At 35.9% G+C, this 19,246-nt stretch overlaps 1 protein-coding gene and 1 long non-coding RNA gene across 3 annotated transcripts in view; one reads left to right on the top strand and one right to left on the bottom strand.

The window, feature by feature from the left end:
• The first annotated feature begins 28 nt into the window (after positions 1 to 28).
• Positions 29 to 19,246, top strand: part of LOC136674534 (uncharacterized) — a 37,436-nt gene continuing 18,218 nt past the window's right edge. Inside the window, exon 1 of the long non-coding RNA XR_010796058.1 lies at positions 29 to 1,102. This is a non-coding gene — a long non-coding RNA (uncharacterized lncRNA). The remainder of the gene's footprint in view (positions 1,103 to 19,246) is intronic.
• Positions 1,088 to 19,216, bottom strand: hapln1b (hyaluronan and proteoglycan link protein 1b). Of its 2 annotated transcripts, none has more exons than XM_066650553.1 (5): positions 19,157 to 19,216; positions 10,267 to 10,400; positions 7,464 to 7,826; positions 6,706 to 7,008; positions 1,088 to 3,718 (listed from the first exon to the last, which is right to left on the bottom strand). In XM_066650553.1, the coding sequence occupies exons 2-5, from the start codon at positions 10,367 to 10,369 to the stop codon at positions 3,429 to 3,431; spliced, it is 1,059 nt and encodes a 352-aa protein (XP_066506650.1). In that variant the 5' UTR covers positions 10,370 to 10,400; positions 19,157 to 19,216; the 3' UTR covers positions 1,088 to 3,428. The 2 variants fall into 2 exon arrangements, with proteins under 2 accessions (XP_066506650.1, XP_066506651.1); XM_066650554.1 differs by lacking the exon at positions 19,157 to 19,216 and adding an exon at positions 10,974 to 11,049.

The following is a 19,246-nucleotide window of genomic DNA, read 5'->3' on the forward strand; positions in this document are numbered from 1 at the left end:
ATATATATATATATATATATATATATATATATATATATATATATACCTTGCAATTAGCAACTGCTCACAAGATCAGTTCATTTAAACCACTGATATGTTATAGCTATTGTGAAGTTATACACACTGGAGGCCTTGATTTATGGTTTTGGTGCTGTTTCGACCAGCGGAGGATGGTTTCCCCTTCTTACTCACAGTATCATCCTCATGCCCAACAGGCCCTGTATTGTAAGCTACTCAGACTCTCAAACCAGTGTATGTGTAATCCCTGAATTAAGGGACTGCCAGCTATAGCTTTTATGTTTAAAAGCGATATTCAAGCAATAATTTTTTTATGTTATTCAGAGACCATTTGCTAGCTCTCCGAGTTGTGCTACCTTGTCGAAATGTGCTGTCCTTTTATATGTTCAGTTGCTCAAATAAAACAGTAGGTATACTCTGATAAGCTAAATGTAGTGTTTCAGAAAATGCCACCTACAGAATTATAAGCAGAAGATATACACAGTCTAAATCCCCTTAAAGAAATTAAAAGATTACGGTGATAAGAAATGATTTTATAGTTGGTTTTTTTTAGTTAGCCATGAACAGTTTTGGAATACTCAAGCAGTTAATAACAGTAAACTGAGATTGTGTAATGCACCGGAGAAAACAAATCTATCGCGTAAAACTCCAGAAACAGTACAATTTTAGCACATTTCGACAAGGTAGCACAACTCGTCAGTACACCGGTCATGGTACGCAGCCGTTTCGACAAACAAGAAACAAACCAAGTGTCTCGGTTCAGAGACTCTCTCCCTTCACCCGGATGTCTTGACTGAGAGACCTCTGAACGTTGAAAACCATGGAAACAAATAAGGATATTACTGCGGTCCTGCATTATAGGTGGGTAAAATAGACATTTTTGTCTGTTATAGTAGCTAGCTACATTACTTAAGGTGGAATTAACACCAAATTATGCAGACCGCATATATCTAAAAATAATAATAAAATAATGCATACCAGAAGTGCTTGCTACAAACCTGCATCTGAAGTTAGACATCTGAGATCCGCAAACATTGAAAGGCATGAACCAATGTGAAAATATTGCTCTATTTCTGTTGTAAAGGTGAGTAATATTTACTTATTTTAGCAGTTTTAGATTATATGAAGTGGAAAATGTCTTCACATTCATGAGGTGGCTAGGATAACTGCGTTACAGTGCTACAAAAGTAAACAGCTCAAATAACATGAATTTCTGTGGTAGTTCAAACAGTGAACACAATCTTAGAACAAACAAGTTTTTTTTCTCGTCCTCAAACATACCATTCCACCTTAAAAAACGGAACTACTGAATGTAAACAAACCGAGAGAATCACATCCTACAATTGTAGCCATTCCCTTTAAGAGACCTGATATATTTGTACATTTTAAAAAGAAAACCTGTTTTTAATTAAAATCAAGCTAGTAATTTTAAAAATTCTTACTTGTTCTAAGGCAAAATTTATAATATTCAATCAATCCAAACAATGAATTCTATTATGTTTTTATTTCTGTTCTGACTCTGTGTCAAGGGGCTTTTTACATAGATACAATCAAATCCTATCTGTAATGTTTTATGTACACAAATGAAAGATTTGGGTGTATCTAATAGTCTACAAATGCAGAACAAATCATTCAAAATGTGTAAATCTTCAGACTGTAAACAAGGCACCTGTAAGTTACAGTTGCCACTGAGAAAAGTAAAATGAATTGACACTTAAGTAAAAACTAAAGTTTTTTTTTTTTTTAAATAAAGTACAACATTCTCTAAAGCATTTTCTTTTAAAGTTAACACCTAACTAATATAGCGCATGCCCTTCTTGTGTAGAATTGCTGCTCAGTCTTTGCTTAAACATAGGCAATATGGATCTTGGCAGTCGGTGTGTTTTGTTTCCAGAGGCCATGATCAATATTAATAATGGCTCCCCAGGTTTAATACATCACAGCCAACTCAAAGGAAACTTCTAATTGCAGCATGCTGAATATGCAGTGTGCTTTGCTATTGCTCTTTATGGGTTCTTTAAGCCTTTATTTGAACGGCTTGTTTACATCCCTGGAAAAAATATTTTTAGAGATTTTTTTCCCCCTTAATGTCAAAGTGGCTACTACAAATCTCTTATTAGCCACTTGTGTATTTTTCATTTCATACATTGACATGCATTTACTAATCTATGGTTCCAAATTCAAAAATATAGCTTACAAGGAAAAGTTTTTATGATGTACATTGAAGTCATGCCTTTTTTTCTTCAATGAATTGACTGTCTAGTATATACCAGGGTTGCCACTGGATGCTGATGGGCCAAGCTTATGTCTTTGGCTTTATGAGAAGGTCCTGAACGGTATGTAAAATACAAATACAGTACATAAAAAAATCTACTATAAAAAGTAACTCTTGTGTCTGAATCACAATGGTGCTTTTCATATCTTGCAGTGAATAAGAACGTTCCTGTCTTAGTTATATAATTTCAACTAAGAGTGACAAGATCAGTGCATGTATTTATGTTTTCTGGTTCGTAATCTGTGAACAAAGTTTAGCACTGTCATTAGTTACTCAGTCAAGAGAATATAGATGTAGGGGCTATATAAATAAGACATTCCAAAAATAAAAAATAAAAATACCTAACAAAGATACAATTATAAATGCTTGTTGTATTGTAAAAATAATAGAACAATGAGTGTTTACCACTTCAGTATGACCTATGTAATATTGGATGTTTGGTCCACAGACAAAATATATATTTGTAAAGCTAATTTTAAAAACATATAACTTAAAAACAACACTTTACATTGTAGCACCTGGAAGGATGATGAAAAGAATACTGAGAGAAAGAGAGAGACTGAGTTACTGTGCTATGACCAAACGGCAGAGTGTTCCCCTCTGAACTGCGCTATTCTCAAGGGATGTTAGAAAACATAGTACTCAAATGTATCTATAGTTTGATTAACTCTTAATTTAGCCATAATGTGTCTTTTTAGGTCTTCACGTGCTTAATGAAATGGTGCTGTATTACTACTGAGATCTTTTATTATTTATTCAGTCTCTCTTCTACCTGTAATATTGTAGTAGTTCGTCTGTCATGATTAATAGAAAATCATTACATATCAGTAACCCTAACCATTCAAATGTCTATATATGTGTGTATTTTTGTTTTTCTTCTTTTGAAAACTATAATTATGGTGTTAAAGTCTTATGGAGTAAACTTGTTTTTTCAGAACCATGGGCAATTTTTTTTGCTTCCAGTCCCTCTACTCCCAAAATCCTCACCTCAAAAAACCCCACCACTTTCATAAAACATTATCAACCATTTTCTTATTACATTATTTGGAAAACACTGTCACAGTTTTAACACACTCATACTGACTCCTCTATTCCTCCCTTCTGCCAAAAACACAATGCTTCATATGGGTACATCTCAGTTATTTGCTTTGAAGCAGTAGACACCATAGAGTTTGTGCTTCTTGTCTGGAAAGCCTGAGAAGCGCACAGCTGCCTCTGTGGGGCTGCAGCGTCGACGTGGGTGGGAGATGGGATACCGCACGCTGCCATCGGCCAGCCAACCTGCGTCACAACGGTCGTAGCCCAGCAGCTTCCATGCTGCATACATTTGGCCCACTTTGGCAATCTGTGCACCATCTTTCTGACATGCCAGCACCGCCTCATCATATGTCATCTTTGAAGAGGGTATCAGATAGTAGAAACGACCTGCAGAGTAAAGAACGAGGAACTAATGTTAAAAAATATAGTTATTTCATTAATCATTAGCAGCTATGGCCAAGATGGCCATACAATACAATTTATCTGTACAAATAATACATACAATGAATTTGAGGTTTTTCCAATGGAGTTTGGGGCAAAAGAATGGGCTGTCAGTGTCAAAAATGTTGTCAGTGTTGATTAGCATGCATTGACCTTTAATATGAAATAGCAGAGATGTTTTCTGAAGGCTTTTCTATGCAGATCACATTTTAACTATATGTTTGAACATTATCCAATTTTTCAAGCTAATCTTACTCTCTAATTCAAAGGTTTCCAGGGCCTCTGGAGGACAAACAGGCCCAAAACAAAATTCATCTCTGCATAACCCACCTTTCTTACTGAACCAAACCTACCACTAATATTTACTGTCAAAAAGTTCATATGAAAATAGAACCCAAATCCAGTCAAAATATCAGCAGAGTTTAGTAGACATCTGCTGTACATTTGTGGTTAGCTTAAAGAAATGCATTTTTCTGGCATGTTTTTCATACATTTATGTGACTGGGTGTAAAAAAAGCATTCCACAAAGCCTGAGTCTTTTAGGGATAAAGATCAGTAGGGGTTCATCATGCTGTGAAAGTCTGCATGGGCAAAGAGTGCCAAAATTCAAGATAAAAAAAATCTCAACCTAAAATAGCAAAGAACATGGTGATTATATTATCTACAGTACATAATATCAATTTAACACTTATTTTAAGTTTTAAGTAGATTACATTTCATTTATGCTGAAATATGTATCAAATATCTTAAAAATCATTTTTTTCTCTTGCACACACAGTGCACTGTAGTGTTAATTTTGTTTTGTTTTTGTGTACAATGCTAAAGCTCTTCACAAAATTTTACTCAGCAAATGATTCAAAAGTCATTACATTTTTTATTTAGCTATTTTAATGCTAAAAAAGGAGTTTGCCAGTTTGCCATATCACATTACACATTTATCTCCCTCCCAATAATACACAAATGCTAGCATTTTAACTTTATTTTGTTATTAAATTTGTTTAATCAATAGACACTACTAATATAAATATAATTCCATTGTGTTGATATTATATAATTGTACATTCATTGTTATTTATTTTATTATTAGTTAATAAAAACTTTAGTCTTAAGTGGCAATGCAATAATTATGTTAAATTGCAGCACAGTGACAGTTTTTGTTTCCTTCATTTCATTTCAGCCAGGTGTTTTATTAGTTTTATTTGGACCAGTTCTCAAGCAGGCATTCGAGTGAGGAAAAGCAGATTTACATTACATAAATGAGGCACGATTGACAAAAGTGCAAGGTGTACTTGACTGCAATTGCAAATCTGATTGCGAACTTGCCCTTGATCCAATATGGTGGCTTTCAACATGGTACTATATTAAAAGCAGGTATTATTCTCCAATGGAAATAACTGCATAGGCTAAGAAACACTTCCCAAAACCACTGTCTTAGTATAGTTCATCGCTGCACACACAGATGCAATTTTAAACTTTAAGATACAAAGTACCCAATTTAAATAAAAAAGTTTTTCAAACATTGCCACATTATATGTGCCTGGATTTATTTAAAATGGCAAAAAAGTGGATGTGCCCTGTGGTAAGATAAATAAAAATTTGAAATATGTTTTAAAATCATGGATGCCATGTCCTCCAGGCTAAAGCGCAGAGGAACTATGCAACTTTATCAGTGCATAGTTCAAATGCCAGCATCCAAGTTCATATAGCATGGGTGAATTGCACATCAGGAAAGGCCTTATTTCAAAATCTGTGACTGTTATGAAATGAAAAATATGACAAAGGTTACCCCCAAACTGTTCAGCAGCTGAAATCATGTACCAAGCAAGAATGAGCTTTCAAACAATTCACTGTCTAAACTACTAAACTATTTAATCTACTAAACTACTTTTGCAGGATGGTAAATTTAACTCACTCACAGCTCTGTATGCTGAAGACTGAGAATTAATTAAGTTAAACCTCCATGCACATATGTAAATGATTACAAGTGAGGTTTGATTAGACACTGGGTCTTGCCACAAGAGTGTGTAGAAGTGCTTTACTCCTGTGCTCTATAAACAGACACTTTTGGTTGTGTACCTCTTGATGAGAGATCATTTACTGCTATAGACATACAATGCACTCAAAGATATATTACCTAGTTAACACATTGAGAGAGGGTGGGTAATTGTACTAAGAGAAGTAGGATGGTGATTTTGATGAACTGCCCACCATCTAGACTACACTGACCAAGCTGTTTGGAGGTGGTTGGAGCAGTGGTTAAGCAGCAACAAGAAGCATGGACTGTTACAAACTGGAACCGTATTGTCTTTAGCAACAATTCCACGTTCTGTTTGGAATCAGATGACAATTGATTTTGAGTATGACTGGGCAGGCTTTGTGGTGAGCACTTGCCAACACTGCCTTTGTCGGTCACTCCTAGTAGTTCTATAAGGGCTAGAACCAGCTCAGAAATATATGCAAGTCATCCTGCAGCCACATGTGTTGCCGTCATGTGTAAAAGCACTACTTAATATGGTTCTGAAGGCAGCACCGTCTTTGAGGCAGAACGAAGGAAACTGGTTATTAGCCAACAGGTGAAGATTAATGTGATTGCTTAGCACAAGTTGGCCAGAGATTTTCAAAAATACAGCGTCATAAACAGTTCAAAGCTCCACCTAATCCCTCATGGTTGCCTTATCTGACATCCAGAAATGTCTTTGGAAGAAATAAGTGTGTAATATAATTAGCTTTTTTCTTAATGAAGTCATGGAAGTTTCATGGTACTTGGAAGTGTAAAAACCTCAGAAAGCCCCAATGCCAATGAAGCATTGTTACAACAAAGAAATAATCTACCAAACACAAATATCCTTACTTTTTGTGCTAAGCTTATAATGCACACCTAAATGTGTAAGCAATTTTCTGTTTACAGTTTAAGAATTCAAATACCAACACACCTTTGAAATGAGAAGTAAAACAGAAGACATCATATCTGTTGTTGTCCTTGTCCCGCATCCCGTAATTCCTTACACCAGGCACTGTGTTCTTCCCTCCGCATGGCTCTCGAGGTTTGGTGATTGGGTACTGCACTGATCCATCACTAAGCCAACCAGCATTGCACCAGTCTAGCCCTCCTCTCCAGGCATCATACAACTGATCAAATGAGGCCACAACAGCATCCTGGTCCTGGCAAGCCTTGTCAGCATCATGAAAGTTTAGATTGTAGCGGCCAAAACGAGGGAAATATGGGAAAACCACACCTATAGGGAGATTTAATTAACAGGCTATTAATTGCAATTTGCAAAAAATACCAAGTTATGAAACAACTGAATAACTTTGGGGATGGAACATTTCTGAAACAACAGGCAGAATATGGCAGTCCTTTAACTTACTTACAATTTACAACTTATTTAGTCATTTTCAATATACATAATAAGGTTTTAATATTCAGTAATAATAATTTTAAGAAAACATAACGGTTTGACATCCAATCTGTGATTGCAAAGCTCATATGAATCTGTTATTATGCTGATTTTTCAATTAGAGGGTTTTATTTTTTCTAATCTCACTGAGTTTACAAATGTGCAATGTACATGTCCCTTCTTCCAAACCACAAGGCTTTTATTAAACCTTACCTATAATTTTACTTATATTATAAAAAAAATATATGTTTTGATATATAATTTTTTACTTGATTTATAATTTTTTAACTTGCCTTCAAGATCAAGGGTCACCACTGCTGTGCCATCATCCAGGCCATCTATGACCTCGCATTTGTATTTCCCATAATCGTCCAGTGTAAGCTCAGTAATGACAAGCGAAGCATCATTCTCACTGGCCTCCTGAAGATGTACACGGCCATGGAAGCTACCATAGCTTTTCTTATGGAAACCCATGGCAACAAAGACGTCATTCTCCTTCAGATAGTCTGAAGTCAGCTTAGTCCATTTGATCCGCAGCTTAGGATTGGGTGCAGAAGAAGGGTCCCTCTGGAACGTGCATGGCAGTGTTACGTTGCCCCCACGTCGAGACACCACTTTGGCTTGCTCTGTTACAACCGAAAGTCGATTCCCATTTTCTGAAAATGTAAGGTAAAAGGCACTGAAACTATGAGAATAAAAGGTTTCAAGGTACTAGGGCAGTTTTAGAGGAAGGGAAGAATTAGCTTTTGTAGTATTTAAACCACAAAGAACAGTTCTAATGACAAGACAATCCCTTGTAGCAATGTGGTAATAGAATTAATTACATGGCCCTGTTCCATTAAAGGCTGGATGCTGGAATGCTGGCTAATAACTATTATAACTAATTAAATTGAGCAATTCCCTTCCAAATCTGTGTGTAAACAGGGAAGTGGCTGCAAAATATTTGTTACATTGCCAATAATCTTTGAACCAAGTAATTCCTTCCACATGCCCTTTGTTTTAACTTTTAAACCATGCTTTGCTTATGGATATCTGCCAAATAATGAAGGATGACATGTCCATTTTAAGATGTAAATGTTAATAAGTGCATAAGTCTAAAGCATGAACACAAATCTTGACTTATTACGTTAACCTTGGATTGTAAAGATGCAATGCCTAAACAAACCACCCATTCACTGCATCATCAGCACCCCTGTTACTCATATTAAACTACAAAATCTAGTATCTAAGGCAGACATGCTGCCTTTTTGTTGACGTAGAGTGTACATTCAATATTTCAAGGCGTCTCCAAACAATTCACTGTCATGAACTTATTGTGGGCTTTGAAAATTGTTGTTGTTCTGCAAATGTATGAATCATCACGTTTGATTCTCAAAGCAGAACCACCCCTGCATGTTTGTGTTAGACAGAAAATTCTTAAGTTTTAAAATCCTTACACATAAAATTTAGCTGTTTCAGATGCAGTTTAAATAGATGGTCACAGTGTTAACAATGAAACTGTTTATAAAAAGAGATTCTAAAACTACTAAACACATCTTCATCATTAAATTGTCTAAATCAAAACTTACACAGACATTACAATACAATATTATGCTTAAGAGCAGAACAAATTGATGCACATGCTTTTGCTGCACTTTTTTCCTTGATAAATCTTTTAACGAATGCAGTAAAGGATAATTATTCTTGCCATTTTCAAACGGCTTAATTTTATTAATTTTATTTATTTATTTTAATATGACAGTTGTCATTTTCAATACTATGCAAGTTATCATTAAATGACAAAAGTGCAGCCTAATATCATTGTTTGTGCTGCCTGCTAAGGATTTTAATATGATCTACATAGGGGTTGTTGAGGAACAAATTAAGGACACAACTCCAGCCTCATGGCAGACTTTAAAAAGGTCTCCACTTCATTAATCATCTGATCTGAATTTATGTTTTTCTCATGTCAGGTTCTCACTGGACACAAGCATTTCAAGGGCAGAGAAGGTTCTGCAAGATACTTTTCCAATCACTTTCACAATTGTTCTGTACAAGTGTGCAGGCAGAAATGAACACTGTACATCTGTTAATTTTTTGGGATATGCTGCAAGAAGTTATCTGAAATGTGTTACGGTACATTTGATACATTCCAGTTTTCTATATACTCTGGGTATTTTTTAATAACATTACCATCAGACAGAAAAACTTCTATAAATACAGCATCATCATAGTAAATATTATAATTAGCTGTACAAATAAGTTTAAATTTAGCTTACTTTACGTATCATTGTAATTTAAAATTCAAATATTCTCCTGCTCTTTGGTCATTTTATGGTAATTATTGTGACAAGTTTCAGTTTATTAAAAAAAACACTAAAGATCAAGTCATTTGAAAATGCCAAACAAGAAGAATTTTTTTGTCAGTATATTGGCCATGAGTTCCATCAAGCAATTGCATCGATTTGTTTTGTTCTTGGGTATAAAAGTGCATCCAAAAGTATGTGTGAGTTTTGTTTATGGGAAATATTCAAAAAGATGTAAAATATGTGCCACATGAATTGACACAGAAGTCTTTCCTGTGGAAAAAAACTAAACTTTGGGTAGATCCTCGAGATATGAATAGTATATAAAGAGTGTGATGTACTATAAACTTATGGAGCCAGGTGAAAAAGTTACTGCAAATAAACTGAAAAATCCTGGCAAATGAATACATCCCATGACAGTGAAAATCAAAAATGGCTTAAGGACTTCATCACATCTAAAGACAAACCAAACCTTTCTTCAGATGGTGTATGATAATACAAATAATATTCAAATATTTTGATAATTAAATGTATTGTTTTTTTCACAAATGTGTCTTATTACAAATGACAAATATTTTTTATTTAAAAAATGCTTTATAATTTATTTTACCCCTATTTTTACTATTATTAACCTCTTGTAGTAGATCTTCAAGAGCATAGAAAAATCAGCTTCTAAAATAGGCCACCTGAAGGTAGCCATCAGGTCAAACAAACAGCTTTAGGCATGGTAGAATGTGGATATGACAACTGCAGCCCTCGTTTTCTTTTTTTAACTCTCCCAGCAGGGAAAGCACACTTGCCCTCAACTTACCTGAGATGTAGATAGTCCTGTAGTGCTCCAGGTCACTATATGCCTGGTCAAAGCTGTCTGCTTGGCTCAGGGAGAGGAAGCAGAGGAGAAGCAGCATGATCATGTTTCTAAATAGCACCAATGGAGTCACTTTACTACAAAAAAAAAAAAGAGGACATAACAATGTCAGTGCACATTTTGACATAATCTTCAATAATCTTCAGTATGTCTTCTACACAGCCACAAATGGTTATTTTGAGACGCATATGGACTAAGAAAATCAAGAAGAAAATGTCTAAATTTGTTTAAATCATTCGAAATAGTGACCTGCTTCTGAGTCTCCTTTATATTACAATCTGCAGTGATTCCCTTGGAGGTGGGGGGTTGTATGCTTACACTGACAGTACAGTGCATATATTGTCTTTGTCACACACTATGATTCCTCATCTTGAGGCACACATACAATAACAGGGCAGCTACACAAATAGAGGTATAAATTGGAATATGCATGAGTGACCAGAGAATGTATTCTATATGACTTTCCCTTGGGTTAGAATTTCCACTCTATGTAACAAAATGCAGAAAAAAACAATTAAGTATGCATAAACACAGCACCTCTGAATACGAAACTTTACCTGCCACACTTTTTGAGCACAGTTTGTCCCACTACATCATGATTTCCTCTAAACACAGCAAAGCCTAAACAGACAGGAGTGAAGTGCACTTACCATCTTTCAGAGTGTAAACTCCTAGTCACAAGCCTACTGTATGTGCAGATAGGCACACTGTACTGGTTTCTCTTACTCTTGCTTTTTCTTCCTCTCCCTCTCTCTGCAGTCACACTGATTGATCTCTTTTTTTTCTCTTCATTCATTTCAGAGTGCTGACGCACTGGCAGAGGGTGCCAGGTAGTGCTTCTGCAGTCAGCAATACAGAACCGTGCTCTCTCTGCAGAGCAGTCTTCCCCACCCCCTCCATTTAATCCCCACCCCCAGTCCAGCCTGCAAATAGTCATTACGCATACCAGGGATCCACCACTGATAAAACATGAGAGGACACAGTGAAGTGCCCTATTCCACGACAGAAAAGTTACAGCATGGACAGTGGAAAAGATTAGTGAATTCTTTGCAGCAGAGACAAACAAAAAGATAAACAGGGCAATGAAAGAGGGGGGAAAAGTTCATTGCAGCAAAATACAATGCAGAGAAAGTCTACTTTCAATGTCACAGTAAGACACACAAACACACACTCACACCCACACATTACACACAGGAAGTAAATACACTCCATTAGATCTGCAGGGCTAAGACAGCCCACAAAAACGGTTTTATTGCAATTGTAACAGCTTACAGTTTTGTCCCACCCAGAGCTCCAGGGAGCATCTACGATGTAACGACTGCCAAATATACGCTTTTGTGTGTGTGTGTGTGTGTGGGGAAACACTTAACTAAACACAGACCCCTTTAAATCCAGTCAACAGCAAATACACTTTTGACAGGAGATTATGTCACTAAACACATTCCACTGTCACACTGTATTGTTTATAGTGAGCCCAAGCATCGGGAAAACGAGCCCTAGCTTGCATGTTATCAGAGACACTTCTTAGTAGATAAACAACAGTGGGCTTGACTGCAGAAGGTAGCTGAAATAAGCTGCTAGCTTGATTAACACATCATATACCAGCTCTAATAGACACGTGTAGCGTATATGTGATATCACCTGGAGACTTTATCGCCAGGGAATTTGTCATCAGCTTTGCAACAGGGAATGATTTCAGCTGTTGAATCGCTCCCAACTTTAGCTGGAGCTCAGTCAAAGGCAAGACCGTATAAACACTGACTCACTCTCTTGATTGCACATAATCAGATGCATGAAGACCAGTATAGTACATGTTTTATAAGATTTCTAAAAGCTATAGGAATAATTCAAATAAAGAAATCTAATAAATCAAAGTTTAATTCACACACACACACACGCGCACACACACACACACACACACACACACACACACACACACACACACATATATATATATATATATATATATATATATGATTATATTTGACATATATATATATATATATATAGCACCTACATGGTACAACTAGTAGTGAAATGCTTTTGATGCCTACTTCTTCCTTGAAAAACAAATCAAAATGATGGAGTCTATGAGTACAAACAGTGAGTCTAAAGGTACAAACAGTGTAAACGTACCTGGTTGTAAAGTCCAGTTTTGTTTTAAATTACAGCACTGTGTGAAATGAAAACAACATAAGTCCTGAAAATTAAATTGGGTGTATGAAATCAACACAATTTAAAATCTATAATCATAATAGAATAAGGTATAATTATATTCCCTAATTAAAGGGACAGATTATGTACCATTGAGGGTACCTCCACAGTGACAGGTTTTCTGACCGTGTTGAATAAGTCTTCTCAAGAATTCAGCAGAGGCAATAATATAACCTTTTTCCAAAAAACAGTTGTGCAAAGATCAGCCTGTTGTAAAAAGCAGTAATGAATAGTTTTATGTAAAGTGCAGAGTGTAAAATGTGCAAAAACAAAGTGTGCAAAACAAAGAGTAGGTGGTGTTTTAAGTGTTGAAATAATAATTTAGTCTTTTTGAGTCTTATGCAGTGCTCTCAGAGTCTCCGGAATAGCAGTCTGTTAAAGACTAAAACAGGCAAATGGGAACTTCTGGCTGCTTATGCAGCAAAACTAGCATCTATGGGGAACAGCAACATAAAGAGCAGTGAGCTGTGATAGCTGTGCTGTCAGCTGTATGGCCACAGTCCTGACCAATTAGTATTACTGTGAGTTGCCAAACATAGCCTTATTTTTAAAGAAAACAAATGACCTATTGACAGTGCTAGGTCTAGGAATGCTGTAATTTAACGTGACCATTTAACTCAGGCCAGGCTTTCTTGGGAAGACATTATTATTTCAACTTAAACAACTGAACTTTCCTTGTTTGGCGATATGCAAACCTTTTGTTATGATTAAACATGTCTCCTTTCCAAACTGAATGGAGACGTTTAGTCTACCCTCTTCACAGTGTCCATTAAGCTCACTTTGATCTGTGATTTGCTGTTAAATGAATATTTATGTATACACTGTAGTGTTGTTAATGGTTAAAGGCAATGCCTCTAGAGTGTCTTGTAAAATAAAGAACACAAACATTACAGTCTTTAACTTGAAATAAAGTAAACTTTACATCTATAGTTAGTATTGTTACTAATGCATAATCCTACCACATTGACCTGACAAATTTGCTAGCCCACGTTTTGCAAGAGATAATGTGGAAAATGAAAGATGGAAAAGAATATTTCATTGTGCCACTTTCATAAGACTTATTGTTTATTAACACTAGAAGAGTAATCAGTGATCAGTTCTGGCTAGAGCTCTGCCCCATTACACAATGTACCAGAAGAGAATTGCGCAAGAATGTTTTTTTTATTATTTTTTTTTTTTCTCCCATTATATTACACTTCTAGGTGTATTATTAGGCAATAGACAGCCATGATTTGGGATAAGCAGTGTTTACTAGTCATGTAAGAAGAAGCAACCAGATGATTAATATTGCAAAATGCACATACTTAAGTTTTATCCTCAAATAAGATGATGATACTTGCATTCATCTGGACAATGTCTAATAATCACAGATTACTGATTGAAGACATTTTCAGGCTTGTGCAGGGAGTAGGGTCTAAATCAATCAAAGGCCTTCAACTATGTTAAACATTTAACGTGCATTGTCTACACTCATATTAGTGTGTGTTTATTATCATAACCATTGATATTTATACTATTTTTACTGAATTAAACTGTCTCGTAATTAAATAATAGCGTACCATACCAGCTTGAGTTCTAAATGTTCAGTACTTGTGAACTGCATTTTCTTTTTTTTCTTTTTTTTAATGACAAGACTTAAGCAGTTTACTCATAACCACTAATCTACTCGTCAGTCAGTGTTAATGCGTCATCTCCTCTCTTCAAAGAAGCCACATCACTTGGAAGGGCATGCCACCTGTGTTTTTAAGGGAGAATGATGTCATGCATTTATTTATTTATTTATTTGCTATAAAAACATGCAGGTAATCAGGTATATTTAAACAGAAGCATTCAAACAAAGACAAATCTGCATTTTAATGGGAACATTATTATATGACAGTAAAATAGTCCAAGACTAGGGTTCACCTATAGCTTAAAAAAAATAATTAAATATAATTACAATGCATTAAATTTCATTTAATGCCGTATTTAATGTTTATACATACACACATGCACACAAATATATTAAATATCCTGACATTCCGGCTTGTCTGCCCAATTATGTTTGACATTCCCACAAACCAGCACCTCTCACCCAATCACAGACAATCCCACTAACAAGAGGGTGAGGGTAAATACATGCTTTCTATGAGACATGTGAAGGCAAATACTGCTATATTTTTAACTTTTTGCTGCATATGCAATGCCACTGGACAGCCCCTAATGGCACCCTTCATGCCTAGAACTGTCACATCAGCTGGCAGACACCTGAGTTTGAGTATCCTACCCAAACAGATTCAAGGGCACTAAAGATTCACGACTCTTGCCATGGATTGCTGAGGCATCACAGGGCAGCTAACCAATATATGTGGGTCAGTACTTAGACTGTTGCACTACTATAGAGTCCCTTTTTAGGTTTTAAAAGTTCTGAAATGGATTTTGGACACACAGTAAATATCTAACAAAGTATACATCTGCAATTTCACAAACTGTTCAGTTTTTATGAACAAATCTAATACAGATTTAATTAAAACGTTCCTTAAACCATGCATTTCAGAGTCTTTTTCAGAGTGTAGCTCTAAAAACATCTCTAGCATGAACATCCTGACATGTTTAACTGGCCCTGAAGACTGCATAACTGAATAACAATTTCATATTCTTAAGCACCACTCCCAACCACTTGTCACACAAGGCTATATGAAACCGTTCCATGAAATTCCCCAAGAGCCATGTGTAGAAGACCCTCACTCTCTAACAACCACGAAAAAGTGAGGTCAGTATGTGGTCTCGATTACATATGCTAAAAGTTACAGGTGTAGTACATACATACGACTGATGTCATAACCTTCCATTACCACAAACCAACATACTTTTCTTCCCTTAAAGGCACTGGATAATGGAATTACAAAGGCTTTGGGGGAAAATTAAAGCCAGGATGTTTACATGCAAATAATGAAATATATTTGTAGATTACCATTTTACTTTTAGTTCCACTTGTTGCTAAAAACTTTAGTCTTAATATGAATGATATGGTAGATTTCTCTCTATTGTTTACACAACTGTGAACAACCCTTTTCCAGCTTTTATAAAGTTCATGTACTTCACATTCTGTGGCTGCACTCAGAAGTCTGTCTAAGACACTTCTGAAGCAACATGCCCCAAATATGCTCCAGTAGATTAAAAAAAACCCGTCTTATTCCATAATTGGAACTCTTCTTCTAGATTGGTTTGTTTTTTGATTCAGAGTCTAAAAATGCTTTGAGGAAAACTGTTCAAAGTTACACCTAAACGTGTAATTTATTCAGTGTATACTGAAAGCACAGGTAAAGCTCTGATAATGCACAAAAATCCTTTTTTTAAATTATTATTTTTACTGCATTTATAACTGCGTATAAGTTTGAAAATTCTTTGGTACCCAAATTTTATATACAATTCTGAATTGCCACTAATAATCAGATAATACATGTATGTTTAATAAAATACAAATAGTTTTGGATATTTACATTAATAAAAATTAATTTAAAATATATTAAAATAACACACATTTTAGTAGGAGATTTCATAAAGAACAGTTATATAGTACTCTGATAACATAGTACAGCGTTCTTTACATGAATAGTATTTTGCTGCAGCAGTTTTATACCATACACTGTATCAGTGTGGCTGGAGGAAACACGCTTCCATTGATTCCAGGGAGGGTTCAGTGGTGAAAGCATAAGGAGCCTTTGAGAAGGCAGAAGTACCTGGGTGTGTTGACAGCACAGTTGGGACTTCATTCAAAAGTGGATACATGTAAGCTTAGTCTACCTATAACATTTATATTCTGTTGCATTATACAAATCAAACCATAGATTATTCAACCTGAGCCCATTGCAGGATTAGGAGAGATAATTAAATTTTTGCTGACATTTAAATAATTGCTGGTGACAGACTATTTATTTGAATACAAAACATGTTCACGTCTATGTTTGAGTGTCTTTGTTGTCCCACTGGTAAATGGGGTAGGTTCACTCCAGTCCACCTTTTGAGAAGCTCAATTAGACCGCTGTGTTTTTTTTTTTTTTACGTCACACTCGCACCACCTTAGCTTACACAAAGACCGCTCAGTATGGCAGAATATTGCACTGACCACTTCACTAGGCAGGCAGGAGCAAGCATCCTGTGTCCACCCTTCCACTGAACGTGTCTTCCAATTTGTTCACTTACACGATTAATGCAAATAGAGAGTATATATAGAAACAGACTAACCAAATTTACTAATGGAACACAGAGCTGGAATCTCCTGGAAGTTTCTTGAATGGTCATTTGTAACCAACTCTTTTAAACAAGCCTCGAATATATTATAGCACTCAGTTTTATGTGTGTGTGTGTTAGGGCTGGACAATAATTCAGTATCAATATATATCTCAATATAAAATGTTTCAATAACAATGATGTGAATTATAAACACACTTTCAATATTTTAAAACATTTTATTTACAGCATCTATAACTGACTGACTTTTTTTTTCTTTTTTTTCCTCCCCGTCATGTCCTCCACTTAATAGCATAAATGTACAATAACTGCAATTCCAAAAGTAGTGAAAAGTAACTTTCTTGTTTCAGTCTCACTAGGGCAAGTATATCTCAACATACCATCTCATTAAATCAGACTGGCTCCATATGAGTACATTCAGATTGCATGTGATTTCCCAGCCATAGGGCCTAGTGCCATCAGAGACCTCAATGTTTAAACAGCTACACACCCGGAGCTATGTGTAAAACCTCTGGAATGCTTCCCATAATACAGCAAAACAGTGAATGCATGCAGAAAACAAAGAAGTCCTACCAGTGCCAAATGAGACATGTTGATTTTTTTTCTTTTGTAATAAATCAATTAGTGACAGTGCAAATGACACTCATTGTTTGATGCTTAGCTGAGATGTCCTGAAGTAGATCTCCAAGTAGCAAAGAAGGAGGCTGGCCTATGGCTATGGAGTAAATCTCTTGCATGGCTTTAGGCTGACCATTCACAATAGCTAGGCACTGGTCAGGGTGGAGTAAAAGGTCACAGTGAAAGGACTGTAGGATTCATTTGTGTAATGAACAGGTCAGGGGTCAGCCTGCCCTGCCCAGCCCTCTGGAATACAAGTGATCAGAGTGAAAAGATAACCATGAAATTCAAGCCTCAAAAACCGTTAAAGCTGAAAAACACCACTGGCTGCTCATCTGTAAATCCACTAGAACCTAACTATGTTAAGGTGCATTTAACTTTCCTGGACATATCTGTTTCTTAAACAGTGTTTAGTGTGTATTCATATCAGAGCTTTCTGCTATTATAAAAAAATTTGAACAATGTATGATAACACTGATTTTTGGTTAATATATGAAATCATATGGAATTGATTAAATATAATAAGATATATAATACATATGAAAATACACATATATGATATTAATGCAAATAAATAACATTCAAATAAATACAGAAGTGCATTATGAATTAAATCAATTTTACATTTGACTCATAAATATATGATGCATCATGTGGAAATGTTACTAACGTAAGTCTAAGACAGGTCAAATATCAACCATATTGTGTCTGAAACTATTAGTCAAAATAATTCAGACAGAAAAAATGTACACCTTAGTACCACTGAATACTTCATTCATGTGATAGGCTAAATAAAGCAGCTCGTTTTAATGTGGACCACTATGCGCACTCTGCCCATAATATTTGTTTAACCAGCTGTTCCTTCCCTCCATACTTGCCTATATTAAACTGTGCTCTCTGCACAAGCTTCGCCTGCCCACTTACTAAGATGTTTCTGTTATTGCATAAGGTCCACAAGCAGGCTTTTCATTTATGAGAATGTGGGCTACACTCACTGGTTTCTGTGGAGCCAGAGTGTCTCTCATAATTCAATCAGAATTAACAAGGGGAAGTTGTTTATGTAAAAACAACCAGCTATGTTATTGAGAGTAATTATATGAATTATGTGCATACAGATTAAACACTGTGGAAAGCCACTGGACTGCTTTAACATGAGTGTGAGATTAATTAAACCAGAGCCAGTTGACATATTAAGTTGGTATGTTATGTGTAATTAAAATTCAAGACATTCTTTATTATTGCAAGCAGATGTTTCAGGCTTTGCAAGGTGTTTTCCCACTCTGAGCACCATATTAAAACCAAAGCTGATGTCAACGTGCTAGTGGCCATTTGAAATTCTAGAACGAGGGGATACTGTAGAAATTACTGCTGAAAAGCTACGTGCAAACACCCCAGCGCCACCACCAAACAGATACAAACATCCTCTCCAGATAGTTATTTATTAATCCGGGCACTTCGACACGTTTCTTAACTGTACATTTCAAGTGACTTCTTAAAAATATCCCTTATGTGTTTGCAGCACACTGACGAGAGTCAGTTGTGCTCGAGGGTCGTTTTGTGGGTAGTGTGCCCCTCACTCGGGAATGAAACTATCATAAAAATACACTTTAGGCTTTCAGATCGATGTCTGACCGTTAGACAGGCTGAATCCAGTGCTGTACAATGAATTACACAAAAGTTTTAACAGTCTTATAAGTTTACAAGTCTTTTCATAGAACATCGATGGGTTATCGCAAAAGTTTCTGCTGTTAAGCCAACCGTCTCTTACCTTGTGAAGAGGAGAGGAGAGGTGCGCGTGTGGATGCTTTCTGGAGCGCTGCTGATGAAGTGTCCACTGTTTGCTCTCTTCAATGGGTCC

Source organism: Hoplias malabaricus, chromosome 18 (genome assembly GCF_029633855.1).
Source record: "Hoplias malabaricus isolate fHopMal1 chromosome 18, fHopMal1.hap1, whole genome shotgun sequence".
Lineage (NCBI taxonomy): Eukaryota > Metazoa > Chordata > Actinopteri > Characiformes > Erythrinidae > Hoplias > Hoplias malabaricus.

Bases quoted from the DNA above. Each gene is read 5' to 3' on its own strand.
- hapln1b (XM_066650553.1), bottom strand. From the start codon at position 10,369: ATGATCATGCTGCTTCTCCTCTGCTTCCTCTCCCTGAGCCAAGCAGAC. The intron at 7,827-10,266 runs GTAAGTTGAGGG...TTACATTTTCAG, and splicing joins CAGGACTATCTACATCTCAG to AAAATGGGAATCGACTTTCG. The intron at 3,719-6,705 runs GTGTGTTGGTAT...TTTACTCTGCAG, and splicing joins TTTTACTTCTCATTTCAAAG to GTCGTTTCTACTATCTGATA.